Genomic DNA, 27,966 nt, shown 5'->3' with positions numbered 1-27,966 from the left:
GCCAGCTCACTCTCCCATTTTCCAGCCATTGTGCTCCTGCAATTTGAGCAGCCAGCAGCCTGTAAACCAGCACCTGGAGCTAGGAAACCACTGAGCTCAGTATGCAAATGGACCTACAGCTATGGGGTGGACATCACCCTTGTTCAACAGCATGCTATGGAAAACCACAGCCCTCACACCCTCCACAGTGGTAGGGGAGTGGATCTGGTGGTGGCAAGAGCAGGTTTCCAAGCAGAAAGGGGTGTTCATGTCGTGCTGGTGACCAAGAGTGACCGTGACACCAATGGTGTTGGCTGGATTGAATGCTGGGGCACAGAACCCAGAAGATGATGGCAGTGTGACACAGCTGGAGCTTGAAAGCTCTTGGATACACCTGGGAAAAAGTAATGCGGCTATTGGGCCCAGAAGCCCAGGCAGGATCTGGCTTCTTTTATCTCCCCAGCTTGGTGGGGAGATAAACCTGCCTTAGTTTTTCAGTCATGTCAGGACAAGAGTACCCTGGAACACAGGATGCTCACCAAAACCTAAAGAAGAATTTTACTGTAAGGGCAACAATGCTGGAGCAGGCAGCCCAGAGAGGTGGTGGAGTCTCCATCTCAGGAGACATTTAAAACCTTCCTGGATGACATCCTGTGCAACCTACTGCAGGTGAATGAGCCCTGTAGATCATCTCCAGATGTTCCTTCCAATCCCTAACATTCTCTGATTCTGTGCTTGCTCAGTGGAGAGCTCTGCTTCTGTCCAAGGACAGTGACATCCCACTAGCACACTGGAGATGGAGGGCTGACCCCCATTCCCCCCATCTAGAGTGAGTGTGCTCACCAGGGGCAGTGAGGGGCTGGAACCCCACAAAGCCAAGCAACCAGCATGGGCAGCCCCTGTGCCCCTCCACCCGGGGTGGGAGTGCAGGGGCACACAGCAAGGGCAGAGGGTCCATGGGCACACATGCCTTGCAAAAGGACCCTTTTGGGAGGTCCCTTCCCTTCAGGCCCTCTGCACTCCAGGTTCAAGGGCAGCCTGGGGGTCCAGCTGGGAGTAACACATCTCCCTGTAAGGGCAGGCACAGGGACAACCCACATTGGCTCCGCTCCCCCCACTGCTGCTGCCTGACTTTCCACCCAGCCCCATCTGGATCTCATTGGGCTGCTGGCACAAAGCAGCAGGGTCAGGAGGTGCCAACACATGGAAGCCATTAGAGGGACCAGATTGAGGCATGGGGAGGGGGCCACATGCTGAGCAAGGTGGGCTCTCTGAGGGTCCTGTCCCTGCTGCCATGCTGGTGAAGGCAGGGGAGATGTCTCAGGCAGTTGTTCTGGCACCCAGCAAGGGACAGCTGAAGGAGGGGTCTGTCTGAGCCTTTCCATGCTCCTGGGGAGAGCCAGGACCTGTTTGGGGACCAGCCCTGCTGCCTGAGCACCTTTTTTCAAGGACTGTCCCCAAGCTGGCATCTCAGTTGGTGCCGCTCACCTCCCCCCTGGCCCAGCACCGTCTCCAGGCTGGCAGTGCAGTGACAACGCTATCCCCTTTATTGGTATCACTGCTCCATCCAGCCACAGCACAGCAGAGGGATAGGGAGGAGGGTATTTGGACCCTTCTGCCTGCTGGTGGCTGGTGCAGAGGTGACGGGCAGGGCTCAGCACCCCCTGATCACCGATGCCCGCACCCCTGGGAGCCTGTAACCATGATTCCCCTCGACACTAGGCAGTGAAGTGGGGCTGGCTCAGCATCTCATCCCCATGTGTTCAGCAGCTCTTGGTGGCCGGGGCTGGCCCATCACCCTGAGCCCCAGGTGCCTCCAAGCTGGCAACTGGTGGGCTTGGGCAGTCCATAGTTCTTGGGAGCAAAGTCTCTCTCCTTAGGGTCCATCCTGCACCCCCACGATGCTGGGGGCTCTGGAAATGTCCACAGCTGTGGGGTGGCTTGGGAGGCATGGGGTCCTTGGGGGCCAGCAGTGGCATCAAGTCCCACATGTAGGCAAGCGGGTGCAGGCAGCAGGGATCGGCCAGGGCTCACTACAGGATCTGGGCCTCTGCTGAGAGAGAAGGCAGGGGGTCAGAGGGGGCACTGACCTGCCCCCTTCCCCACACCCCATCCCTTGCACCTCCCACATCACCCCCCCCACACCCTGACTCACTCGGCCGTGCCTTCAGGTGGGTGGCAACAACCAAGAAGTTGTGGGGTTTAGTCCCATCCTTGCCGTGTTTCCTCACCCGGAGCCTGGAGGGACAGAGCAGCAGTGTCTGAGGACCCTGCAAAGCCCCCCCGTGGGCACTGGGACTGCCCTCATCCCTAGTGATGTGTGTCCCTGGGCACATCCCCATCCAGCTGTGCCCAGCCATGCCCATCTGCTCCAGTGGATCAGCTCCAGGGCTACAGCAGGAGCTGGTCAGGAGATCAGGCAGTGCTGGGGACAGGGAGGGACAGCAAAGCCATGGCATGGCAGGGAAAACTCAGCAATGGAAGGATGATGAAGGACCTGGGGACAGGACCAGCAGGCAGTGCCCAGGAGCAGGACATACGGAGGGGTCTCAGTGCTGACCCTACAGCAGGAAAGTCCCCCTGAAGACAGGAGGCTTTGGGGAGATGTTAGAAGCAGCAGTGTGTTTGGGGGACACAGAGAAAGGTCCCATGTAGGCCCATCAGAAATAGATCAGTCAGGCTGGGGAGTGCCAGGTAGAGTGTGCTGGGAAGAGGCATTGATGTGTCAAGGGAGTAAGAGGAGCATGAACCACCTTATGGGTCTGGAATCGAGTCTGCTTGGGCTGGGAACCCAGAGCAGGGCTGGGGGGACATGTGGCACCCCATGCCAAGGGTTCAGGGACCAGAGTGGGATGGGGACAGCAATCATGCAGGCCCCTCCTTCTCAAAACCCAACCTACCAGATGAAGATGGTGATGACAAGAACAGCAGCCAGTACAAAGAAGGCGAAGATCCCCAGGGACACCAGGATGGCCATCTTCTCCAGGGGGTCACTGCGGTCTGGGACAGAGAGGCTGTCACATCTGAGGGATACCACAGCCCCCAGAACCCAAGAGCCCTATTACAAGCTCTTGGGCGCCATGGACACACCAGGGGCATGGGGTGAGAGACCCTTCCCACAACTCTCAGCCATACATGTGCCCAGACAGGCAGCTGACTGTAGGTAGCCCCCCGTCCTGCCCACCACCTCCAGCTCTACTCACTGATGGGCTCAGGGTTTGGAGCCTGGGAGGGCTCCTCAGCCAGGGTCTCCAGGCTGGCGTATGTAGTGGTTTCTTCTATTGCTGTGGTGGGTAGTTCTGGAAAGACAATGGAGAGGGGAATTGCTCACCTGAAATCATGGGCAGCACGCCAGGGACCCACAGAGAGGAGCAAAGAAGGGTGTCCCTGTGTCCCAGGGGTCCCACCAGACAATGGGTGCCCCCAGGGTGCTACGGGTACTATGGGTGCCCTGCTCTGCCCTGAGGCTGTGGAAGACAATTCCCAAATGTGGGGCTGGAAGTTGCTTTGAGCCCCGCTGCAGCTCTGCCTCCTGCCATGTTTTTTGGTGATGCACAGGACTCCAATTTCAGGGTCAACTTCTTAAAGTTGACCCCAGAAGGTGGGGTTGGTCTGGATGAACATGTGGGGGAATGGCTACCATGGGGAGGGGGATGGAGAGGGCTGCTGGAGGGGCTTTTCTGAGGGATGTCAGGGATGCTGGGGCTGCCCTCCTCATACCTCTGACTGGCGTCGCTCGGGCCTCGGCACTCCACTCGCTCCAGTTCCCTGCATCCAGGAAATCCTTGGCACTGACTTGGACCACATGCTCCAGCCCAGCAAAGGCATCTGTGATCACCTCGGAGAGGTTCACCGTCTCTACCTGTGCCCAGCAGAGAGGAAGGGCTGTGGACCCGGCTGTGGGACAGTAGGGTGCTGGCCTCCATGACCCCACGCCCATCCTGCTCCCACCCCAGCTCTGCCTTCCCTCCCCTCTCCCACCACTTACCACGGACCAGGAGCGGTGGATGACTGGGCGGTACTGGAGCCGGAACCTCAGCTGGAAGTGGGGCTCCCTGGGCCAGGTTGAGGGGTACTTCCAGCTCACGTACAGCCGCCGTGGAGCCAGCGGGATGGGCTCCACTACCAAGCCCTCTGGAGGGTCCGGCTTAACTGTGGGGGTGAGGACAGGGAGCCCTGGTCACCCCGTGCTGCAGGACAGAGGGGTGCTGGGCTCCCTGCTGCCACCCAGGGCTGTTTGCCCAGGGAGGGGATAGAGGTGGGGATGGATGGATGGACAGAGGGATGGATGGAGACTCACTGATGGCCTGCATGGTGATGTCAAGGAGGCGGAAGCTGGAGCCCAGAGGGTTCACTTCAGTGATGTTCAGGCGGTAGGAACTCCAGAATTCAGACCCGTGGACGGTGCAGGTGCCAGGGTGGGATGGATCCTGCAGGCACAGCCCCACGTGCCCGTTCTTCTCCCTGCAGAAGGGGAGGCAGGGTGGTGGCAGGTCCCTCCCCACCCACCAGGCATAGTTTCCTGGTGCTGCCAAGATGGTGCCATGTGGAGAGATCCCCCACACCAAGACTAGTGGAGAAGGAAGCCCCTGTTATGGCTCAGGCAGATGTCCTCACCCCTCCAGAGCCCAGCATATGACTGAAAGGATCCTCAACCCAGCCCCACAAACCTTCCTGGGAAGGTCCCTCCCCGAGGCAAACCCTTCACCCAGAACTTCAGATCTGGGGACTTGGTTCCCCCATGGGGGCAACTAGCCTTTGACTTGAGGACCCCACTGAGGACAGTGGCAGAGGCTTTGGGATGGGGTCCTGACCCAAGGGCATGGGACTGGGGTGGGAGCCAGTCCTACCTCTGCTTCTCTTCACCCGTCAGTGATTTCTTCCTGCCATGGAAAGCGGGAAAAGCAGACAGTGAGCATGAGGGGACAGCACTGAGGCCAACCCCACCACGACCCAGAGAAGTGACATGGGTCTCTGCACCAGTCCTGGGGATCTGCTATGCTTTACCCTACTCCTCCATTGATGGAAATGGTCAGCACAGCATGGAGGATGGAGCTCATTCCATGCCCAGCCCTGCCAGCAAGCAGCCTGGCAGCAGGAGTTGGGTGTCTCAAGGAATGAGACAGCAGAGTGCCCACGAGGGTCCTTCTCAGAGGACACCCCTCACCCACCTGGGTATCATCACACAGCAGCAGCAAAGGTGCTGGGATGATGATAAATGCAGCTCCCCAGCAGCTGACTTCTCCCTCACCCTATGGACCCCAAAATCTCCTTGCTCCCCAATGCCCCTCCCCACTGAGCTCCCCCTGCTCCATGTGGGCTCTTCCCCAGCTCCTGCAGCTTTCAGCAGGGCTGTGCTCTATGGACTCCAGCTGACTTCAAAGCATCTTCAAGACTGCTCATCTTGTCTCCTGGGATCATTAGAAGCAGTGATGCTACCAGGGCTCCTTTCATCCTGAAGGAGTGGAAGCTCTTGGCAGCTTACAGAAGATCTGCTTCTCTTTCACAGGCCTCCTGGTGCTGGCAGAGCTCTCAGCAAAGGAGGAAACCTTCCTGTGCCAGTCCCCCAGTGCTGCTGAGGAACCCCTCTTGGTTCTGGTGCTCTGCTCACCCCAAAACTTGTCTACCCCAGGGTGCATCATGGTCCTTGGGGCAGGAGGTGAACCAGAGGTTGGGTCAAACAGCCCAAGGATTTGGTGATTCTCCTTGGCCATGACTGAAGGCTCAAAACATAACCCCCCAGCCCATGCCCTGTTGGTATACATCACCTGTAGGTCGTGATGTATCTGGTGGGGAGGAAGGTGTCCACACTGGAAGTCCAGGAGCAGGAGAAATTCTCGTAATCAGATGCTCTGCAGGACACAAAGGGGACCCCAGGCAGGTCTAGGGTTCAGGGGGGAAGCAAAAGTCAGTGAGGGGTCCCCCATCCCACAGCCCAGCTGGCACAGTCCACTCTTGCCAAGTCCTTGCCAGGGGTGTGGGCACAGCTAGCCCATGCTGTCTGGGGTCACACCCCCCACCCTCCCCAAGTCCTCAGACGTGCTACTCACGCCCCATCCGCAGGGACACGGTGTGCAGGAGGCCACTGTCCTTGCCATGGCAGCTGTATCTTCCTGTGGTGGCCAAGCTGGCGTGTGGCAGCACCAGGGCTCCTTCCCTGATGGCTGAGCCCTCCGGCAGTGCCACAGCACCCGCCCGCCTCCATTGCACCAGTGAGCTGAGGAAGGAGAAACCCAGCAGGATGCTCACCCCACAGACCCACCTCACAAGCCATCCCACGGGATAAACCCCTTGGTGGGTACAGAAAATTACCTACCCAGCACGGGCACCGGTGCACAACAGGGTCACATTTGTCCCCACCCGTCCGTACTGCACGCCTGGAGGGACACACACACATTCCCAGATGGGTGTTAGCACCCTGTGCCACCCCTGCCAGGGCCGGGAGGTGGGCAGTCAGGCTGTACCCCCTGGGAAGCTAGGTGATGGCTGTGGGGTCCCGTTTCATGCAGGTACACCACGGGGGACTGGGAAGGACTGGTCCCAGTTGGGGCTGGGCAATGGGCAGATGCAGGGTGGGGGGTGCTGGCCAGAAGACACCCATGACCATGGGGCTGACTCTGGTAGGTCTGTGCCCACCTAAGGGGGGATGGGGTGCCTCCAGGGTTCTCATGGCTGTGATTTTGGGGCTGCATGGATGGCTTGGGGGGGCTCACCTTCTTCTCCCCAGCCCTCTGGGACAGTGAGGGAGGCTGACATCAGGGCTGCTCCCAGGAACACCATCACCCTGCCCAGGCCTGGAATGGAGTTGTGCATCTGGAAGAGGCAGAGCAGGAAGGGAGATGGTGTTATCTCCTGCAATGGGGTGGCCAGCAGGGTCACAGCTCAGCGTATCCCTGCAGGACCATTCACCCAGCATCTTCCCTTTGTCTTATCCAGTCCTGCTGGGGACAGCACAGGGACCTTACAAGCAGGACCACGGCCAGGAAAGCTGCCATGGTCTGTGCCACTGTCACAACCAGTCCCTGTCAGCCAAGGAGTCCCCACGCCTGGAGAGGCAAAGAGCAAACACTGATCAGGAGCTTTGGGCTGCATGGGTTGACAGGACTGAAGGGCTCTTTGCCATTGCAGTCCCGTGCCAGGAGGCCTGGCTGGCACCCAGCCCCAGGGCAGTTGAGAGACCTGTGTTGGTGCAGCTGGAGTAGGAAAGGACCAAGGAAAAATTCTGGCCTGTTTTTTTTTGATAGGAGACAGCATTTAGACCATACAACCAGGGCACTGGGTCTGTGAGAACTCAGACTATAGTGAGAGTGGGGCTGGCTATGGGTCCCACATCACTGCCCATCCCTGTACCCACTGCAGGGCTGGTCTGTGCAGGACCATGTCCTTCTAGTCCATTAGGATTCTCTGGGCCCAGGGAGAATAGCCCAAAATCCTTTCCTCACACTCAGAGACCACCACTGAAGGGGATGCTGAAGAAGGGACATGCACCCTGTTCTCCAATGGGCCAGCTTCAGCCATAGAAGCTGGCCTCCCCATCCCAGTCCGTGGCAGCCAGCTTTGCCCTGTCCATCTCAGCCAGCATGGCCTTAAGATGCCCAGTTCAGTCTGCATTGTTCCGCACATATCAGGCAGTGTCACCCTGTTCATCCCAGCCAGCATCACCAACCACTCCAGACCCCAAGGAGTCTGTTCTGTGTGCATCACCCACTGTCACCCTTGCCACCCATCCAGCATCACACTGTCTGTGTCAGCCAGCATTGCCTTAAGGCACCATTCCAGCCTGCATCACCCTGCATGTACCAGACAAAGTCATCCAGTCCACCCAGACAGCATCACCCTGTCTGTGCCAACCACCAGCACCCCAAGGCATCTACGCTGGCCAGCATCATGCCATCCATATCACACTGTCCCTGCCAGACAGCCCGCCTGCCCCCAGCTGAATCACTTCTCCCTGGAAGATCCCCCATGCCCACTTCCCATGAACAGGGAGACATTTTTATTTACACCCATACTGCCTGGCTCTGGTCCTGGCTGCAAGCAAGCAGGGGCTGAAGAGACAGGAAGCAGAGACCTCCTTACCAACCCCAAGCACAAGCTGCATCTTGTGGTCATTAATCCATGTCCCAATGAGTCTCCTAGGTTTGAAAGCCAAGGGATGAGGGGGATGCCCAGGGAAGGGATGCTCCAGCCCTGGAAATGTTCCCTGGAGCAGCTGCTGGTTCTTCTCCTGTAGGCAGGTGTCCATGGCTGCAGATCAAGCCATGTGGTGAAGGAAATGAGAGCTACAAGGTGATGTGCTGCAACCCAGCAAGTGCAGGGGGGAAGGAGCATGGCACCCCACATCAGCCCTCTCCTGAACATGCCAGGGAGCCTCAAACACAAGCCCCACACAGAAATAATTTCATGAGATCGTCATAAGCTTTTCCTACCAAACCACTCAGAGAAATGTTCCCAAGAAACATTAGTTTAGAGGTCTCTGCCAAAACTATGCTGGTAACGAACTGGGAACATTCGGCCTGAAAGTAAAATATTTTGGTGATGGAAAAAAAAAAAGGACTTAAAATACACTTAAAAGCAACAACCAAAAATAACTCCAAACATCATGTGGACCAGAGTTAAGGGGATGGTGCTGGAGCAGGGGGGGGAAGGGACAAGGAGGGGTCTCAGGAAGAGTGTCTTAGTGTGGAGAGAGAGAAACAGTTTTAAATAAAATTATTTCTTCTCCCAGCTGCACCCATTGTCCTCTGCATCTCTGTGTGGCAAGGGTCTACACTGTGCATGCTGGCTCACTGCAGACAAGAGTTTTCCAGGTCTCAGGGCTGCGGAATGCTTCAAGACCAGCCCTGGTATTGACAGCAGAGCCAGAGGCACCTCAGACCTTGGGGTGGTGGTACAGAGCATCCCTGCACACTCTGTCCCCAGCCACATCCCAACCCCTGATCTCCATGACAGCCCTCCTAGTGGTCCCCTATCCTGAAGATCACCCTGCATCCTCCCACTCTCCAGCATTCTCCATCACAGGCTCCCCCCACTTCTCTCCATCCTCATCCCAGCACTCCATGAGCTCCCCTGCCTCAGAATGGCTTTTTAGGGTAGCTGCCCACCCCTGCCAGCACAGTGTGAGGGAAAGCACACACGCTGGCTTCATAAACCACCCACTTGAGCATTGCCAAAACCTAGCCAGTATAATTGAAGAAAAAAGAAACAGTGCAAGACCTTCCTCACCTGCCCAAAAGCCACAAACAAAAGGGGAAGGAGCTCCAGAGCAGGGAGAAGACCCAGAATCCTGGGGTACATCAGCATGGTGAGGTGCCAAGTGCTCCAGGCCTGCCATAGCTGCCAAACAGCCTGCCAAGAAAGAATCCCTGCACTGTCTGCAACCAAACTCCCTCGACGAGGGAAAAAGAGGCATGAAAATCAATGCACACCTTCCTTGATGGCACCCCCACAGACAGGCACACAGGCAGAGAAAGCATCCCTCTATGTTTGCACCAGTGGTGACACATCCCGGGAACAGGGAGTCCCAGCACAGTGGTCTTGGAGCTGAGCCGGAACAGAGGGAACAAATGGAGCTTTTTTCCCTCCCCGCATGCTAACCATGGCCTTAGAGGCATCTGACACCCGCCTAAGGCTGGGTGACCTCCTGCAGCCATGGTCAGGGCAGAAGGATCCATCCTGTCCCAGGGCTGTGGCTTGGCCCTTGCATGGATGGCAGTGGTGTCAGACTCAGCGTCCTTGGCAGGGATGCTCTCATCACCAGCATAGTCAGGGTGATGAGGCTACATGTGGCACCCGTGGCTGTGAGCCAGAAATGCAAGCTGCCTCTCTCCATCCTGCACCGACCCTGCTGTCCCCACTAGGCATTTTTTGAGCTCATCCAGTTTTTGGGGAGCTAAGGGGAGAAATCCTCCCACAAGCCCCTCCTTGCATCCAAACTGGAATGCTGAAAGCCAAAACATGCTTCAGTCACGTGCACCAGCACCGATGCCTGGGTGGGGTGTGACAGTCCCCCAGGCACGGCCACTCTGTGCCATGTCCCACTGTGGCCTGGCAAAACCCAGCACAGATTCCTGGGGGAGGCCAACTTTCCATTGCGCTTGGTGCTCTGAAAGACAGTGGGTTTTGGTTTTTTTTTTCTTTTTCTTCATTTGAAGTCGCTCTTCAAAGAGAATAAACCACACGCAGAGCTGAGGATGGTGGGGGGGGGGGCACAAGCAGAAGATGCCTTGCTGCAGGACTGAAGATGGTAGCAGGGAGACATGGGATCCTCCCCATTAAGCACAGAAAACCGGGCTGCCTCCTAGCCTCTCCCCAGGGTAGTCCAGGGCAGCACTGCTGCACCAAAGATGTAGCAAACTATCCAAGAGCATTTGGCAGCTCTCCTTGCCACATGCTTGACACTGGTGGAGACAACCACCTGCAGAAAGCAGCTCTGCAGTGGGTGATGCCTGATGCTGGTCAGCTTTAAAACCCTTGAGATGGCACCATGCTGCACTCCTGAGCCTTGGGTAGGGGATCATCCCTGGCCACACATCCCAGACCCTCCCCTCTGCCAGTGCCCACCATGGGAAACCCATCCCGTGGCCAAGGGTGTCAGTGTTTTGAAGCAGCAGGAATTTCCCTCTTCTTGCTGTCCTGCAGGGTTGGGAACACAGTCCCACTAATCCCATGCCCCAAGCAGTCCTGAAGAAGCCCTGGCATGGCCCAAGCCATCCACCTGGCCACTGATCTGCCCAGAAACCCATCAGCATCCCACCCCTGCAGCATCAGTGACCTCTGCCATTACTGCATCAACGTGAACCTTCAGGGCAGGGGGAGCCTCAAACCCTGCTGCTGTGACAGTCCCCTGCAAACAGACACCCTATGCCCCCTAAATGTCACTAGCCCAGAGAAAGCCCAGCAATGGGTGTTAGCAGAGAGGGAAGCATGTCCCCTACCACCTCCATGGTGAAGCATGGCCCCCAGGACCACCAGCACTCACTCACCCCTAGGCACTGCTGAGACAATGCTCTCTGAGGTCAAGGAGGGGAGCCCTGTTCTTTGTCCCCAGCCCCTCTTGGTGCCTTGGGGACCACAAAAAAGGCTGGTTTCCTCTGCACCCCTTCAGTGGTCTGATAAGCAGCCAGAGGTCTCCATGCCTGCTGGGGGGGTACCATGCCATGCTGAGCCAGCACACTCCCAATTGCAGCCAGCGCAGTCCCAACACACTGGAATTACCCCAGTTAAACCAGTAAAACCAGCTGCAGCTTTTCCCTGTGAGGGCATTACGTCCAGTAGCAGTCTGAACACAGGACTAAACCTAGTACAGTCCCCCTGTGGAACTTTATTCAGGGCATCCCAAAACCCTGGGATCATATCCCACATAGCCAAGGAGCAAATCCTATTCAGTAGGCTTTAATCAGTGGGATTAAACCACATTTAGCCCACGAATGGGATTTTATCCAGTGCAGTCCAAACCTGGGGTTAAATCCAGTGCAGTCCAAATTTGCTCAAATCCATCTGCGCCCAGGAGAAGAGTTAACCCCAACTCAGCCAAAGTGTGATGTTAGACCCAACACAGCCCAAACGTGGGGTTATGCAGTCTGCATGTGGGGTTAACCTCAGTTCAGCCCAAATGTGGGGTTAAACTCCAGCTCAGCCCAAACACAGGATTAACCCCAGCACCCCTCAGGGAACCAGTTCATCTCGAAGTAAGGTACAATACACATCTCCCTTCAGCCCAGACCAACCTCCCCACCACATGCGCTGGCGATGTCCCCACTCATTACAGCCCCACTTGTGTCCATAGCCAAGCCCACACCACCCCCCCACCCCGAGAGTCACCTCTCTCCTCTGCAGGGCTGGCAGCTGCTACTGGGACTCGGAGCTGGGGGTCCGAGGGGCCACCCCACACCTCAGCATGGTGGTTGCTTTGTGGAGGTCAGGCTCTTCTCTTACTCCAGACGGGAAACTCCCAGCCCAACATCCCGATCTCCGCCTTCCCCTGCTCCATCCCATGGGAAGGAGAAGTCTCTGGCTCCTGGTTGTAACCAGAGGCATCGGCAAGGGCCAAAACAGCAAAGGCTCTGTCAGCAGCCAGCAGCACCGACACCAAGCCAACTGGCAGCGTTGCATTTGGAGGGGAGAAGGAGTCCCCCCCAGCTCTGTCCCCATCCCCACACTCCCCTCTCTGAGCCATGCACGAGAGAAACTCCTAAAAATAATCTCCTGGCTGCAAAGAAACCTACCAGCACTGTAACTGTAGTGCTGGTGGGCTTCTTTACAGCCAGGAAATTATTTCTAGGATGGAAGGATGGAGTTGTTGTACACTGTCCTAGGCACATGGTCATGGGATGGACTTTGCCCCCACTGTCCCAAGCACAGTGCCAGATCTGGGGACACGGGTGGGACCTTCCAGCAGGGAGCTGGGCCACCCTGTGATTACAGTAGGGTGGAAAAGGCTTTTCCTGTCCTGGGAACATTTTAGGATTTGGGATACTTTTCTGCCTCTGGGCTCAGCCCAGTCTGGCTGAGGTTTCAGCAAACACACAGCTCGCAGTATGACAAAGCAGCCAGGTACCAGTCTGCACCTCAGCATTTCACATCCCCCTGTCCCATCAGCATCTGCAGCTCTAAGAAAAAACTTCCCCCTTAAGCTGGCCCTGGAACAGACACAAAATCTTCTGCATCCTTGTATATAGGGGACAAACACACGTATGAGCACACATGAGAACGCCACACATAAGCTCAGGTCCTCCTGCTGTTCCTGATGAACTCCAGCTTGGAGTTGAGAACCTTGAGCAGGAGAGGGGCCCCACAGCATCCCCCTGCCTGAATCTCCCCCCATCCCTCTCTGTGCTCCAAAGCTGGCCAGTGGCTGGAAGCCATGTGCTCAGCTCCATCCCTGAGGCACGAAGGCATCCAGGTCAGCCAAAACGCTGGGCCAAAAAAAACAGCTCACCTTACACAAACACTTCTCCAGCTATCAATTTGCTGTCACTCCTTTTGCAAAATAAAATCCCTTCTGGGCAAGAGAGAGATTTCAGGTGCCATTAAGGGCCACTTGGGCGGCCAGTTAAACCAGCAGTGTCCCCACGTGGGTGGAGGGTGGCAGCTGCAGACCCCTGGCAATGTGTGATGTGGAGGTGCTGTTGCCAGGTTCTGGTACCTGGTGGGATAATCACAGCTTGTCTTCTCCAGGCTTGGAGGCAATCCTGGCTGTTTTGCTAAGGAGGGGCAGGCAGCCCAGGGGATGCAGCAGGGCGCGAGGCACACGGCACGGATGGAGGCTGGGGAAAACAACTCACTGCAGCAGCATCTGTGTCCCCTGTCCTGTGACAGGTCAACCAGATGGCAGGCCCTGAGCCAAAAGGAGAGGTAGAGATGTGGGAAAAAGCTGGGACAGAAGCCCACCACCAAGGTGTGGGGGGGCTGCAGCTCAGGACCAGAGGAGGGAGGCTGTGCCCTCCCTGAGTTGAGAAGTTTGGAAAAACACTAACTGGCTCATTTTCTGCTAGCGGAAAAAACCAAAAAAAAAAACCCAACCCCAGTTCTCCTGAAAGATTAAGTGTGATCGTATCCAAGCTGAGGAGGGGGGGGGAAGCAGGGTAACATGGTGAGCGTGCTGACACATCTCCTTCCACGATGCTGGAGAAGTGCCCCGGACCACTTAGTGCCAGCTCTGTTTACAGGCTCCTATTGTCTCCTTTTTTTAAAATTTTTTTCTTTTGGGTCTTCCTCATCCCTGACCCCCCCCCCCCTACTGTCCCCAACCCTTCCAATGTTACACTTCAGAGTAAACAAAAGCAAGCAGCCTCTCACTCCAAACATTTCAGCCATCCCAAACTTTCTCCGGAGGGGGCCTGCGCATGGAATTTTCCTCGCCCAAAAGAATTTCGAAATGTTCCCGTTGCAGAGGCCAAGACAGCTCTAAAATCCTTCACAAAATCCTCTGCACAGCCCCAGCTCTAGCCAGAGACACCAAGTTGCCAGTTGCCACCATGCCCCAAAATCCATCCGTGCACAGCCTGGCACACATGCCAGAGGGAGATGGAGGCACCTCCCAGCCTGTGCAAACCCCTTCCATCCCCAGCACATTACCTGAGGAGATCCAGCAGGTCCTGGTGAGGTCAGATCCTACTATTTATATTTTAAGCCACTGCTACAGTTACAACTGCCCCGAGATGGTTATGCTGGTGCAAAGGGCTTGGGTGCATTGCAGGGGTTGCAGCCCAAATCACAGGCAGATAGAGCAGGGAGGGATGGTGTGCTGCATCCATCCCTGGGGACAGAGTAGGGGACACAGAGCTGTCCCCTGCACATCCCTGAGAGACAGCACATGGAGGGCAGAAGGACACATCCTTCCAGATCAGCCATAGTGATGGGTGCCACCCAAGGGTCTTCTTCTCTAGCCCACATAACACAGTCAGGGTGTGCACCCCAGTCCCAGAAGAGGCAGGACTCAAACATGGGCAAGCAGAGAACCCCAAGAGATCCCTCACCTCCAGCCAGGCACAAATCTAAAGTGGGAACCTGCCAGACCCCAGCGTGGGGTGTTGGCACTGCTCAGCCCGCCAGCAATGGGGGTTTCAGGGTGGCCCTTGAAACAACCAGAGACATATAAGCCCAGCCAAAAAGCCCCACAAGAACTCCAACAATAGTGGGAAGAAGCATCCAAAGCTCAGCCCAGTGTGGATTTGGCTGTCAATGCAAGCCATTGTGGTGGCCTGGCACTCTGGTGTCCCCCGTTTGCTTTCCCAAATGGTCCTCAGATGGGTGTCACTGCATAGGTGGTCCCACAGCCCACCACGCTCCAGGACACACTGAGGAGCTCCCAAGTCCTCCCTCCCCAGGCAGACAAATTTTGGGGGCTGCACCCCTGCTGTCACCCCAGGAGGGCACAGCCTTTCCCTAACCCACTGCATCCCACCCCTCTCTGCAAAATCCTGTCCTGGTGGGCTCAGAGCCCCATGCCACTAGAGCAGCTCTGCCAGGAGGGTAGATACCTCAGCTCCACGCAGTACAGGGGTCTTGCCGTGGGACGGGGCTCCGGCAAGTGACCCCGTTGCTTCTGCACCATCTCCTTTGCACCGCCTCGCTGGGCTCTCCTCCTCTGCAGAGGCTGCTTGGTGTGGGATGGGTCCCTTACCCCCTCCCCCTCTGCAACATCCCCCTCTCCTATAAAGGGGCCAGGCAGCGGCTGTGTGGGGAGCAGAGCCCCGAACACAGCAGATGGGGTCTGTAAGGCGAGGCTCCCCCAGGTGTATTTTCCTTGGCTGGGGCTCAAGCCTGTCTAATTAAGAGCTATAGAAAACATATATTAACAAAAAAAAAAAAAAAAAAAAAAAAAAGAAAAAGAGAGAGAGAGAGAGAACCTGAAGGGGGGAAAAATACTCTCCTCCCCTCTTTGCTGGGGCCCAGGGTTTGGCTGGGGTTTCTCGGCAGGCCAAGCACAGGCGATACAGGCTCTGCTGGCAGCAGCCCGGCAAGGGAGGGGTGTTTGTGGATATTAAAATGCACTCGTAAAAAGAGAATAAAAGGGCAGCCTTGTTTCTGAACGAGTCTCCAAGGCTTTCCCCTCTCCCGGCATGCTCGGCACCTGGCCGGCAGCACAAGCAGTTCCCCCTTCCCGCAGCCCCCCCCGGCCTTGGTCCAGGACCAGGGTGCTGCCTGCAAGACTCCAACCCTCGTGAGGTGAAACCTGGCACTTTTGTGTGGGAGCAGATTCGGGAGACAATCCCCCCACACCCTGCCCCTCCTCTGCAGACACTCACACCAGGTTAAAATTACTGCTGGAGCTTCTGAAATACTCCACCCTGCGCATCCCTTCCTCCAGACCCCTGCAGCTCCCTGCCTCCCCCTGCCTGTGTGCAGGCAAGGCTGCCTCGGCCCAGATGCTTGGCACAGCCACAGGCAGCATGCTGGCCTTTCACTGCCTGGCCTCTGCCTGCCTCCCCGACAGAGGCAGAACAAACTGGACAGTGTTTTGGCCAAGGCTTAAAATTAGACCCTGGTACCCAAAACCCTCACCCAACCTCACCATCACCATACAGAGCTGAAGGCCATGGCAGGGTGCCATGTGGCTCGCTGGTACCCTGGGGTCCCCCCTCATCCCTAGGGACTCTTAAACTTCTACTTGGGACCATTCTCCTGAAGTGAGATGCTGCCTCCCTGCAGCATCTTCTGTGCGTCCTGGATGCTGTGCCCAGCTCCCAGGAGTTTGGGGTGGGGGGACACCATCACTACCCCTCTTGTCTAGCCAGATACTTGGTGCACACCTGGCTCTGCCCCACCCTCTCCAGGGCAGTGAGGAGGGGCTACAGTGGGCTGTGAGCCCACAAGCCCCCTCATGCCTCCCCACCCTCGTTTCTCCTTCTTTTCCCTGGCATCACCCCAAAGGCACAGGCTCACCAAGTCCCCAGCCCCATGGGGCACACTCAGTCCCCAGCCATGGCCCTAATGACTAACACCCCAGCAAGCGAGCTGGGTGCCGCCAGGGCGAGCAGGGCCCATCCCTTGGCCGTGTTTCCTTCCCGCCGTGGTGAAATCACGTCTGGAGAAAGCATGGGGAGGGAGCTGCTGGGTCGTCCCCCCCACCCCCAACCCCACTGCTTCCCAGAGAGGATGCACTCACTCCCTGCCCGCTGGCTGCAAAGCCTGCATCCTGACAGAGGGATGCTCCAGGCACGCAGCTTGTGAGAGAGCCACATGTCCCACCTCCTCCTCCTTGCTCCAGACCCCGTAGCAGCATCCCAGCTGTGGAAATGGATGCGGAAATGCAGCAGCAAGCGCTAGGGCTCATAAAAGCTCTCCTGGGGAGCAAGTAGGAACCTCTAACCTCTCTCTAACCTCTCTCATAGCGGTGCAACCCTGCCAGAGCCTGGGGGGGGTAGGGGGGGGGAACTGGGAGACACCACTGGCTCCCCCGTCACAGTGGAGCAAACCAGCTCACGGGAGCGAAGCCAAGCAAGCTGGAAACACCCCTGGGCAGCACCAGAGGGGACGGCGAGGGACAGGCCACCTCTGCTCACCTCCGACCTGGCACGCAGCACGCGCCGGCTGCGATGCTGGGTGACTAATGCAGCTCTTTAAACGCCTCCGCCGGCACGGGAGCGTGGCTCCGGGTTAGGGTTTAATTATCTGCCTTCCTCCACAGCCCGCCCTCTCCTCTTGCTTGAACCGCTGTGGAGACCCCGGGGATGGAGTCCATCCCCTCCCTGGACGGGGCTGCTGGCACGGAGCGAGCAGGGCCGCAGCGGGATGCTGGCTGGGAGCACGCCGTGGCTGCAGCTGGGGGCTATAAAAAGCACGGCTGTGGTATGAAGCCAGGCACTGAGAGGGGAAAAAAACATAAAATCAGGTGGTGGATGAGACGGGCGTTTGCTTCTTGCACCAGGGCTGGCTGCTCCCCACCATCCCATCCCTGCTCCCTGCCGGGCCACCAGCCCAGGGAGGTTGGGGCAGAGTAGAGGGCTGAGTTCTGGCAAAAGATGGAGGGCACAAGGCTGGGCTGGCAGGAGATGGCAAGGCTTAAGGCTGCGGGAACAATCGCTGGCTCCAGCATGTGGGCTCCTGCCCAGGGTGGAGGCATCCCAGCCCACCCCCTGCCCAGCCCCGAGACACTGGATTTGGGCATTTGTGGTGGTGGATTAACCCTGCCCTGATTTGTGTGTCAGAGGTGCCAATGCTGGGAGAGGGCTGGCACACTGACACCAAGAGTTAACACCCCACCACCCAGGTCCCAACAAGGACCTCACCCAGAGGGGACAGTGACAGCACAAGCCAGGGACAGACAGGGCTGGCAGAAGCTCCCCGCTCAGGGACACACCATGTTTGCACAAGTCTGAGCTGGGGAAGGTCAGATTAATTTAAAATCTGAACAAACAAGGAGAGAAGGCAATGCCAGAGCTTGCCTTTCCCAATGAGGATGCCCAGCAGCAGGGCACAGCATCTGCAGCACAGCTGTGCCCAGCCTGGGTACCAGCATGGCTCAGCCCTGGGGCTCACATCACCCTAGGAGGGCCGGGACAGACCCAAATCCCAAATCCAATGCCCGGGAGCCTCCCTTTTCCGCAAGGAGCTCCCTTGGCTGAGTCAGTGCTGGCAGCAGGAAGAGAGGCTCCCGCTTGACTTCGCAAAATCCCTCCAGCCTCCATGGGGAAGCGGCCAACCCTGGACCCCTATCCCACCAGGAACAGCACCAGGGCTGTGGTGCACAACGTGGTCTTGGGAAACAACCAGGAGATTAAAAAAAAAAAAAAAAAAAAATTGCTTGTGGGTCAAAAGGAAAATGGAAAAAAAAAAAAAAAAAAGGATTTGTGTTTTTCATGCCAAAAGTTAAATGAAAACCAAAACATTTTGTTCTAAATGATAGGCCTTGTTTAGTTTTCAGTGGTTTTACTTTTTAAAAATGGTTTTGAGTTAAATCGAGCTAAATTTGGCTTCCAAACATTACCTTGGGGCGGGGAATAAAATAAGATTTTAAAAAAAAATACATAATCAAAACATCTCATTTGGAAAATGTCAGAGTGAAACACCACAGCTTTTCCAGGAGCCCTGGGAGAGCCGCAGCTGGGCGCTGAACCCAGCCTCAGCTCACAGCTTGCAACGGCCTTCTCAAAACGACCTCTTTTCCTCTTTTTCCACCAAACCAAGCAGCTGCTCTGCCAGTGGGTGGCGAGGAGGGCTTGTGCCCCAGGCATGTCCCTCCTGCCCATGCTGGTTCCTGGGACCTGCCAGGGCATGGAGAGACCCTTCCAAAGCCAGCAGTCAAGCGTGTGAGCTGAAGCTGATCTGAGCTACTCTCCAAAACTCCTCTTTAAATGTCTTTTCTATTAGGTCAGCATTCCGGTGTCGCCCGGGGAAGGTGGTTACGGCCGGCAGCCCGGCATGCAGGCTCCTCAGTGCTGGCTGCTGGCTCTTTGTCAGCGAGCAGCCTGCCCACGCTATTAAATTACTGAGAAAAATGGATCGTTTCACCAAAAATTAGGTGCAAGAACCTCTCGTGTGGTGGTGAGGCGAGATGGAAATTGGAAATTCATAGAGCTGGCCACAAATGCGGCCCCGTTCCACTCTCCTCTAGTTGTGGCATGGGATGGTGGAGAGGCATTCCCTGCCATCCCTGAAGCACTCTTGAGATGGAGATGCAGTGGCCACATGGCCAGCAGAGCTGCTGAGGTCCCCCGTGTAACCCACGGGGGGTTAAAAGCTGCTGCACAAACTCTCTGCCCGTGGTAGGCAGGGAAAATAAGTTAAAAAAGGGCCTCAAGGACCTTTTCAGGCAATGGAGGGTGAAAATCCTCCATGTGCAGCTTAATCTGCTCACCATTAACCACTCTGCTGGACTCAGGGCTCATGGGGACAAGGGTGGGGGATACAGAAGGACACATTGAAAACTGAGGTGATCTTCCCTTGCTTACATCCTTAACCCAGCCCAGGTCCAACATGAGCACCACTGTCACTCCATCTGAGCCTAGGCATCTCCACTCCATGTCCAAACCTCAGCACCCTGCTAGCCAAGAGAAGCCCTCTTAGGCCTTGGAGCAACCTGGGAGATGTCCCTGCCCCTTGCCAAGGGGGTTGGAACCAGATGATCTTTAAGGTCCCCTCCAACCCAAACCATTCTGTGATTCCACCTCCAGAGCAAACTGCCCAGATGCCAGAGATGCCTGAAAGCCCAGCAAGTATTTGCAGCCTCCAGCTGTGAAGGAGGGATGGGGATGTGTACCAGACCAAGAGCTGTGCCAACCAAGAGATTGGTCACTCTGGCGCTCACACTGGCTGCACCACACATGGTGACAGGCACCCAAAGGGACTGCATCCTGCTCCTTGGATGCTCCCAGTCCTGCGGGGATGGGGAACACGACAGCTGGGGAGCCCGAGGCACTGATTAGTATTTTGGGTGATGGTTGTACAAAAATCCCACCCACAGTCTCAGCTGGAGAGAAGGGACAGAGTTGGGTGCAGGATTGGGGATGCTGAGGGAAAAGGGGCATTTCCCTGTGCACAGCCATGCTCCAGCCATAAAGCTGCAAAACTCAAAGCTGGACCAGCCTCAGAGGAGCTACCAAACAGCCCCCTTGGGAGCCTTGCAGGAGCTAAAAAAATCAAAAGCAGCTGAGGCACTGAGGAACCCCCTGGGGTTGTGTGTTGGCCCTTGCAAGGCAAGGATGGAGCAATAGCTGGTCGGGTCCACCAGCTCCTCCTAAGCCCGTAGGCCTCAGGCAAAACTCATGGAAAGCAAAGGGACAGGCTCCTACAAACATCCCCAGGGGGTGGGGGCTGGCCCTGGCCTTGCAAAAAAATCTGGGGAGGTGCCAGCTGGCCGGGGTACTCTTCGTGACAGTGGCTTTTGCAAAGCCAAGCCAGGACACCACAGCCAAGACATCTCCAGGGAGCTTTGTGGGGATGTTGAAGCACAGCTGTCAGGAGCTCTGTCTCAACACCAGCACAGGGCTGGGCTGGCCCACAGTGGAGACCCTGCATGATGGCTGTTTTGGGTTTTTGCTGGCTACTTTTGCTAGTGGAATTGTGCCTTTCATGTTGTTATTAAAATCGAGAGGCACTGATGCCCATGCCAACCTTCATCAAAGAGGGGCTGGCGAGGTCCCTGGCTCCAGCTGTGGCTATCGGTCTGGCCAGGATGAAGTGTGTGGATTTTTGTTCCCAAAGGAAGGGGCTGGTGAAAGCACAGGAAGGCAAAGGAAACAGCTGGATGGGCATCGCCCCACCAGCCTGTGGGGACATTGTCCAAGGGTGCTGTGCCAGCAACATCGCCCCTCACATACTTTTCTGACCTCTTACTGCTGCCAGAAGGATGGTAGGCAGTCCCCTTCTCCCCTGTTCCCCCTGAGCCCAAGGTGGGGTGGAACTCAGAGACAGTCCCTTTCTGCTGAAGTCAGAAGACCTTCTCCAAGCTGCTGCAAAGAGATGCTCTCCTGAAGCTGGCACCTTCTCACATCCCCTCTTCCACTTGGTGGGTCTCCAGTGCTGGCTTTTCAAAATGGGTCAGCATTCTTTGTTTTCACTTTAGGAGGTGAGGTAAACCTTAGACAATGCACAAATGACCTTTTCACCATCAGGATTTCATTAGATGAAGGAGCCCTAAACTTTTCCACCTATACTTTATAAGGCAATCGCTGTGGGTCCAAACCCATTTTTATTAGGCTGTTTCTATTTTGGCTGCCTGTGTATTGAGAGGAGGGACCAGAGCTGAGCAGCCCCTGGGGAGCCCCAGGATGATTTCCAAAATGCTTTCACATCCTCCCCTTTCCTGGTCGATGCATGGCACTGGTTCCCTGGCCACTGCCACCTGCATGGGCCAGCCAGCCCCATGTCTGACCATGCCAGGTTTCAGCCTGCTTGTCCTCTCCAAAAACATCTTCAGGAAATGTCATTGAGCAGAGCATGGGTGGATGTGACCTTCTCCTAGCCAGATACTTCTGAAATCCTTTGTAAGCAAGGACCAATCCCTGCTGAACAAGCCCAGGCTCTGCTTGCTGGTCAGATGACACTACAGCACACAGTCCTGGTAGGACAGAGATAACCACGTCTTGACATACTTGTTGTCCCTCTTCTCCTGGACATCCCCCACCCCAAACACCAGAGGAGAAGGTAATGTTTGCCAGATTTTTTTTCTCTGTCACAGACTCATACCACTTGTGAGAAATGAGAATTGCACCTTTCAGCCCAGACTGTACTGGAGAGCTCAGGACACGCTCCAGGGGCTGTGGGTGCTGTGATCATCCAAAAGAGCCTGAAGCTCACCCTGTCCCACCACTGTACCAGTGTGACTCAGAGACCTGGGAAGCAGCCAGACTCAAGAGATAATTCCTATTAACACGCTGATCCCTGATACCACAAACCTGCTTTTAATTTCCAGAGGAATTTTCCTTTTTCCATGGAAATGATCTATGGGAATCTGGCTGTTAAAAAAGACAACTCAACCACAACTGCAAGGCATCAGCACCCTTCCCCACCTTCACAGCCTGGATGGGAGTAGAAAACCATCATGGAGAGCTACAAAGAAATTTGCTGGCAGGAATTCAGGTCGCAAGGTCACTACATCCCCAATTGGAGAGATCTGGTGATTTTCACACATGCAATCCTATTGAAACCACAGGAACACTTAGAAAAACCAAAAGCTCTATAAACATCCCCGAGAATCACCCCAGACATCCCAGGGCTAATTCCTGATGCTGGCTTTGTATCAGCATCCCAAATGACCGCAAGGCCCCAGTGCATCACCCTTAGGGCAGAGCTCCTGTCCAATCTAAGCCCCAGCCTTGGCTGAGTCTTTGGCAGGGGCAGAATCACCCTCTCCCATGCCTGAACAAGAAGAGGGGAAAAAAAGCTAGGAGATGTGCCCATATTTTCCAAAGGGAGAAAAGCAGAGCCACAAGCCACCACCTGCCCCCTCCTGTGGGAAGCATCTTGTGAGGGGTTTTCCTTCCGAGCCAAACCCACAGGAGAAGAGCAGGCAGGAATCCTTTGGCTTGTTCAACCTAACGAGGAAACTATAAATACAGCAGGGTAAACACCAGAGAGGGAGAAGAGGTCTTGAACTAAAAGCACAATGTTGGCACAAACCCATGGGGAAATAAGCTCTCCAGGAACACATTCGGCAGGAAACTGGAGGGAGGTTGAGCCCTGCGTGAGCAGGAAGAGCCTGGAGTTGCCTTTGAACAAGAGTGGAGTGGAAAAAGAGGGTTTGAAGTGAGTGTTCAGCTAGTTCATGGCAGGTGAGGGTGCTGCACACTATCACCATCCACGGGGCTTTCCCCAGTCAGCATGGTCCAGGCAATCAGGGGGAGAAGGGCCGGGGAGGTGGGGCATCTGGTGGGTAAGGGGATGCAGGTGTGAGCTGCCTGGGTGCCCACCCAGCAGGACAGTTTTTGATAAAGCCAGCAACTTCAAAAGGGAACTGCCTCTGCTACCACCATGAAGACATCCGGGAGACTCGCCGCACCATGAGTCATTCATTCATGCTTCACAAACAGGTCCTGGACTCAGCCAAGCATCCTCCTCCCCCCACTGCCAGGACAGCTCTCTGGGACGGGGAAAAAGTGGCTTATCAGATACCATCAAGTCAAGTTTTCCCTTCCCTATGAATTTCCCAGAAGACTGAAGTTCATGGTGCAGGAGGTAGGGTAAAACCAAAGCTGCTCTTCTCACAGCTTCCTGCAGGCAGCCTCTCACTTCAGCTGCATCCCACAGGATTTTGGACCATACCCCAAGGATCCCTTCCTACCACCCCACTGGACCCACAACCTCTGTCCACCCACTGATGGTGATATGCAGCCCTGTCCATCTCTGTCCCCCAGCTCCATGCCTCTTTGGCTGCCAAGGTCAGTTTGCAGGTCTCCAGAAAGAAGATGTGGCCCCTTTCAATCCCCCTACAAAAAGGGCCATGTTGGTGGAGCAGAATGTGTGTGGGTGCTACAGGGATGTTGTGGCTGTGTTCTGTGCCCATCCCTGCCCCAGCAGGCTAGCTCACAGCTCCCTGTAAAGCTCCTCTGCCCCGTATTGGGTTGGGATGCTGTGGGTTCTGTCCTGCGCTGCCCTGTGTGTAACCATACCATGATCTACTGTCCTACAAACAGAGGCAGAGTGCAAACACCCCACCTCCTCCTACAAGCACGGCAGCCCAGACCTGGCTGCCACCTTCAAGGAGCAGACACTTCCCAAGGCCCTAGGCCAGCCCAGGGCAGCTCAGCAGCAGCTACTCCAACACCAATGGACCCAACACTGATTTGGGCACAGTAGTATGTCCACAGATCTGCAGCTCTGGGTTTCTTCCCATGATTGGGACCAAAGCACAAGGAAAACGAGATTTCCAAGGCACCTCCTGGACCTGTCACTGCAGGGTCTGGGTTTGCTGACAGTGATATCCCGGCAAAGCTCAGCCCTGCGGCCTTCTTGGACACCTAGAACCACCCTGGAGCCAGAGCTTGAAGGGGACCTCGGGAGTGACATAGGCGGCCTGGGCACCCGCAGGGGCTGGCAGAAGACAGAGAAGTCGTGATTGTGATGGTGTCCCATAGCAAGGAGGGACAAGGCAGGCTGAGAGCCCTGCGAGTGCCTGTGCACGGGAAAGCATCTCTTTCTGCGCCTCTCCTAATTAGGAGCAGCTTTTCCCTCCCCGGACCCCCAGGAGAAGAGGGGGCCCTGCCAGGGACACGCTTTTCCTGGAGGTGTTCCAGCCTTTCTCCAGAAAAGTCCCCTCGGAGACCAGAACGGTGGAGGGGGGAGAGGAGATCAAAATTCGGGAGAGGGGAGAAAGACGGGCGCCTGGGGAGGCTGGGGAAAGGGCTCCAAGTTTTCCCTTGGGGAATTTCGTCCACCCCCAGAGCATCTCCGAGCGCGCTGGGGGGGAAGCACCGGGTGGGAGAGTAAGTGCCTGTCAGCCACTTTGCGAGGACACACACCTCCCCTCCTTTTTCCCTCCCCTCCCCCCCCAAAAAAAAACTTTCTCCTTACGGCCGGAGCCCGGGGAGCTTGCCCCTCACCCCCAGCTTGCCGCACGCCCCTCACCGCGGCGTCGGGAAGGCTGATGGGGAGGACACGGGGTGAAAGCGGAGGAAATGTGTGCGTGGGTGTCCTACCTTCCTGCGTGTCGCCGGGGCTATGTGTCCATGGTGCTCGGCGGAGCGGGGCCGGGAGCGGGGTGCCCGCGCCGGGGCTGGTTGGGTACGGTATCGCGGGCGGTGCGAAGCCGCCGGGGCCGCCGGGGCCGCTCCATTGGAGCAGGGCGCTGCCAATCTGCCGCCACCGCCCCGGGACGCTTCCTGTCTCCGAGCCGCCCCCCTGCCCCGGGCCGCCCCCTCCATTGCCCCCCGCAACCCCTGGTCTTGGCAGTCCCGCACCCTCCGGGTTGCGCCGTTGTGCCCCCCGGGTCTCGCTGTTACCGCTCCCTGTCGGGGCGCTGGGTTCGGAGTCCCCCGCGGTGCGCACTGGTGCATGGTGACCCCCCGGGAGTTCGGGGTTACCTCCCCTCGCACCTCCTTCATGGGAAGCACCTGCATTCACCAACCCTGACTGCCCCTCTCCCGGCATCCCGGAGGCGTCGAGGCAGGCAGGTCCTCTCTTGTGACTCAGTTTCCTTGGCCCCTGGGAGAGGCATTGCTTTGGAGGTTTTTTTTTTTTTTGGTTGGTTGGTTGGTTTTGGTTTTTTTTTTTTTTTCGTAGTGGTTTATAGTGGGTGAAATTTGGCCCTGGGGCACCTGTTCCTAAGCTGGAGTAAAGCCTCGTTCCTCCTCATGGCTTTCAGTCCCTGTCAGCACACCCCTTTTTTGCAGTACCTCTCAATCGTCCTTTCTGCTTTCCCTTAGAAATTGGTTTGTGCTGTAATTTTATCACAGTGAAAATTCTCAGGAGAGAAAAAACACGTGTCGGAACTCTGCAATGGCAAAACCAGCTGGTGAAGACCCCTTGGGAACTCCTCCCTTAGCATCCTGGGCCAAGCGTGATTGGGGATCCTCCTGGGACACACTGGAGATGCTGGTGCCCTGGGATGCACCCAGCGTTTCCCTCTCCTCCTGGGCATGATGCCTGAGAGGAGATAAGAGCCATGTGCCCTGGGTGTGTGCAGCACCCACGCAGCTCCACTTTGCCAGTCCTGCAGCAGCCCACTGCTCTGTATCTCAGCAGGAATAAAGGGTGTTGCAACCCCCATCTGCAACCCTACAGGAAGAAACTGACCCTTGCTCATGCCTTGGCACCCCTGCAACCCCACAGGAGCACACCCGTGAGTCATTTCACCTCCTGTGTAACCCTGAAATAATAAACTGGTGCCCTCCTGGGCAACCCTGCTGTAATGTGCTCTTGGAGAGGTTGAGGGTACCTGTGGGGTGAGTGTTGCCCAGCTCAGAGCCCTCATGGGCTCCCGGCTCTGCTGTGGGTGTTGCGCTAGGCTGTGGTCAAGGCTCAGTGCCCACATCGCCCAAAAGAATAAGCCCAGTGCAGCACATATGCTCGTGGCCTGGTCTGCCACCTCACTAGCCACATGTGGCCGGATCCATCCCGCCTGAGCTACTACAACTGGGGCCGTGCCAGGGCTTGGGGATGTCCCTCTCCGAGTCGCCTCTTGTGGCGTCTCAGGTGCTTTGCAGTCGGGTCGCACCGTCCTGCTCACATCTGCCCTTACCCAGCGGGATACGTGGATTTGGGCAGCCTGGGGGCGTAGGAGGGGGTGGTCCTGAGCAGAGGGGTTTGTTCCATCCTGTTTTCTCACTTTCCTCTTCCTGCCTCCCCGCGCCGTTCCGCAGTCTGCAGTCAGCGTAAGCTGAAGGGTAAGAAGCATCTCTTAGGATCAGCCCCTCTGGAAGGAGCGGAGCTGGGCAGGCTGCAGCAAAGCATTTGGCAGTGGGTTCTCCGCCGGGAGCAGACCCTGAGCTTTCCCCAGCGCTTCGTGGTGCTTGCCGGGCGCCGAGAGCCGGGCTGCTTGGCGCCAGGGCTGGCGAGGAGCCATGCGCTGCTTTCTCGGCTGCTGCTGAAGCGCTCGAGAGGCGAGCTGAGCTGCCGATCCGGGGAATCCCCCAGCTCTGCAGGGCTGGGGCCACCCTTGAAGTTGGGAAGCTGAGAAAAGAGCATGATTTTGGAGCATTGGAGCAGAGAGACACCCAGCTGGTGCTGGGGCAGGGGATGCACTAGAGCTCTGGGGCTTGCTGGGCCACTAGAACCAAGCAGAGCCAGCGAGCTAAAATGTTGGGTGAAGAAGGCACAGGTTTGGCAGGGGTCTGCAAGCCTGCAGTGTGGGGTCTGCTGGGAGACCAGGGTGGTTGATGGGGCTGCCAGCACCCTGGAGTCCTCGGGGCAGGATTCCGATGTGCATTTTTGGCACAGGGTGAGTGAGACTGGCACAGTCTGTATCTGTGACATTGTGCGTCTTCCCCTGCAGTGTCCTTGGGCTCAGTTGAGGATCATGACCTCCAGAAGATTCCTGACTCCTTCATTCTGTTGTGACATGGGAGTTTATGAAAGGTCATCTGCCAGGCTGGCTGCAGCATCCCATTCAGCTGATGATCACCCTCTCAGCACCCCAAAAGGACTGAATCTGGGAACTGTAGGATCTCTTCTGAGGAGAGATCAGGCCACAGTGGGAGCTGCTGGCTCTTGTCTGGGCAGGTCAAGACTTGAACACATGAGCAGGTGGCTGGGCATTGTATTACATGATCACAAACCTAAGCAGGACCAGCGAACTGGGCTGTGTTGCTCTCCACCCCAGTCCATGGCTTTGCCTGACTTGCTGCCAGTGTCTGCTCAAAGGTGCCCTGAGTACCTTGCTGGGCAGAAACAGCTACATCTGTGGAGAGAGCTACCAGCCACAGGAGTGAGTCTGGAGAGGTGGGGAAGTCTGGGACTGAAAATTTGCGAACTGCAGTGGGACCAAACTGGAAATGAGATACGTTGTGCTGATGTGCAGATGCCATGTCATGATGATGTGCCAAGAGAATGGGAGACCATTTCTCAGCCTTGCTGGACACCTTAGCACTCACTTAGATTGAGTGGATGGGGAAAGTGCAGATGCATGGACAGAGGAGCCTTGTGAGGACTGGAGATGAACACAGGTGGAGGTGTTCTCCCATGGTTTCTGTGCAGAAGGTGTGTTCCACCCAGTGCAGGGCTGGCTGGTGGCATGGAACCTCTCCTTCCTCAGTGCCTATCCCAGCACAGCCTGTCAGAAGATGGCCCATGACCCCGCAGCCTGGGCATGGATGCAGCTGAGCTATTCACAGGGTGCACAAATGCCCCAAAACCCAACCCCACCGACTGTCCCTGACATTCTCAATACACAGGTGACTGTTCCAGAGGTGCAGGTGTCTGCTGGGTGTGGGTCATCACAGGGCAATTGGTCTGTGCTTGTTGCCACCAGCTTTATTTTAAGGATTCCTTGCATGGGACCGGCACTGTGAAGCCTCCTGCTCAGTGGCTTTGCTCCTTCTGGCTTGGCGCGTGGCCGGGCTCTGGCTGACGTGCCGTGGGCATGGCCCTGTTTGAAGTGCAGGCTTG

General features: G+C 56.6%; 1 protein-coding gene across 3 annotated transcripts; it reads right to left on the bottom strand.

Moving 5' to 3' along the window:
* Positions 1-1,503: 1,503 nt before the first annotated feature.
* IL11RA (interleukin 11 receptor subunit alpha) lies at positions 1,504-24,703 on the bottom strand. 3 transcript variants are annotated; one of them, XM_071730903.1, is made up of 13 exons: positions 24,561-24,703; positions 6,693-6,792; positions 6,296-6,356; positions 6,030-6,196; positions 5,748-5,862; positions 4,830-4,862; positions 4,280-4,443; positions 3,968-4,131; positions 3,700-3,841; positions 3,183-3,278; positions 2,880-2,979; positions 2,135-2,217; positions 1,504-2,032 (listed from the first exon to the last, which is right to left on the bottom strand). In XM_071730903.1, exons 2-13 carry the CDS (start codon positions 6,790-6,792, stop codon positions 2,013-2,015), a joined length of 1,245 nt encoding a protein of 414 aa, XP_071587004.1. In that variant the 5' UTR covers positions 24,561-24,703; the 3' UTR covers positions 1,504-2,012. The 3 variants fall into 3 exon arrangements, with proteins under 3 accessions (XP_071587004.1, XP_071587002.1, XP_071587003.1); XM_071730901.1 differs by having other exon boundaries at positions 1,504-2,029; positions 24,561-24,593; XM_071730902.1 differs by lacking the exon at positions 24,561-24,703 and adding an exon at positions 11,803-11,927.
* Between the last annotated feature and the right edge of the window lie 3,263 nt (positions 24,704-27,966).

The sequence above is a fragment of the Heliangelus exortis genome, chromosome Z (genome assembly GCF_036169615.1).
Source record: "Heliangelus exortis chromosome Z, bHelExo1.hap1, whole genome shotgun sequence".
Lineage (NCBI taxonomy): Eukaryota > Metazoa > Chordata > Aves > Apodiformes > Trochilidae > Heliangelus > Heliangelus exortis.
This window is presented reverse-complemented; position numbering and strand designations above follow the sequence as displayed.

Excerpts from the sequence above, each read along its gene's own strand:
- IL11RA (XM_071730903.1), bottom strand. The coding sequence starts at position 6,792 with ATGCACAACTCCATTCCAGGCCTGGGCAGGGTGATGGTGTTCCTGGGA. Across the intron at positions 4,444-4,829 it reads ACGGGTGAAGAGAAGCAGAG|GGAGAAGAACGGGCACGTGG; the intron begins GTAGGACTGGCT and ends CCCCTTCTGCAG. Across the intron at positions 2,033-2,134 it reads CCACCTGAAGGCACGGCCGA|CAGAGGCCCAGATCCTGTAG; the intron begins GTGAGTCAGGGT and ends CTTCTCTCTCAG.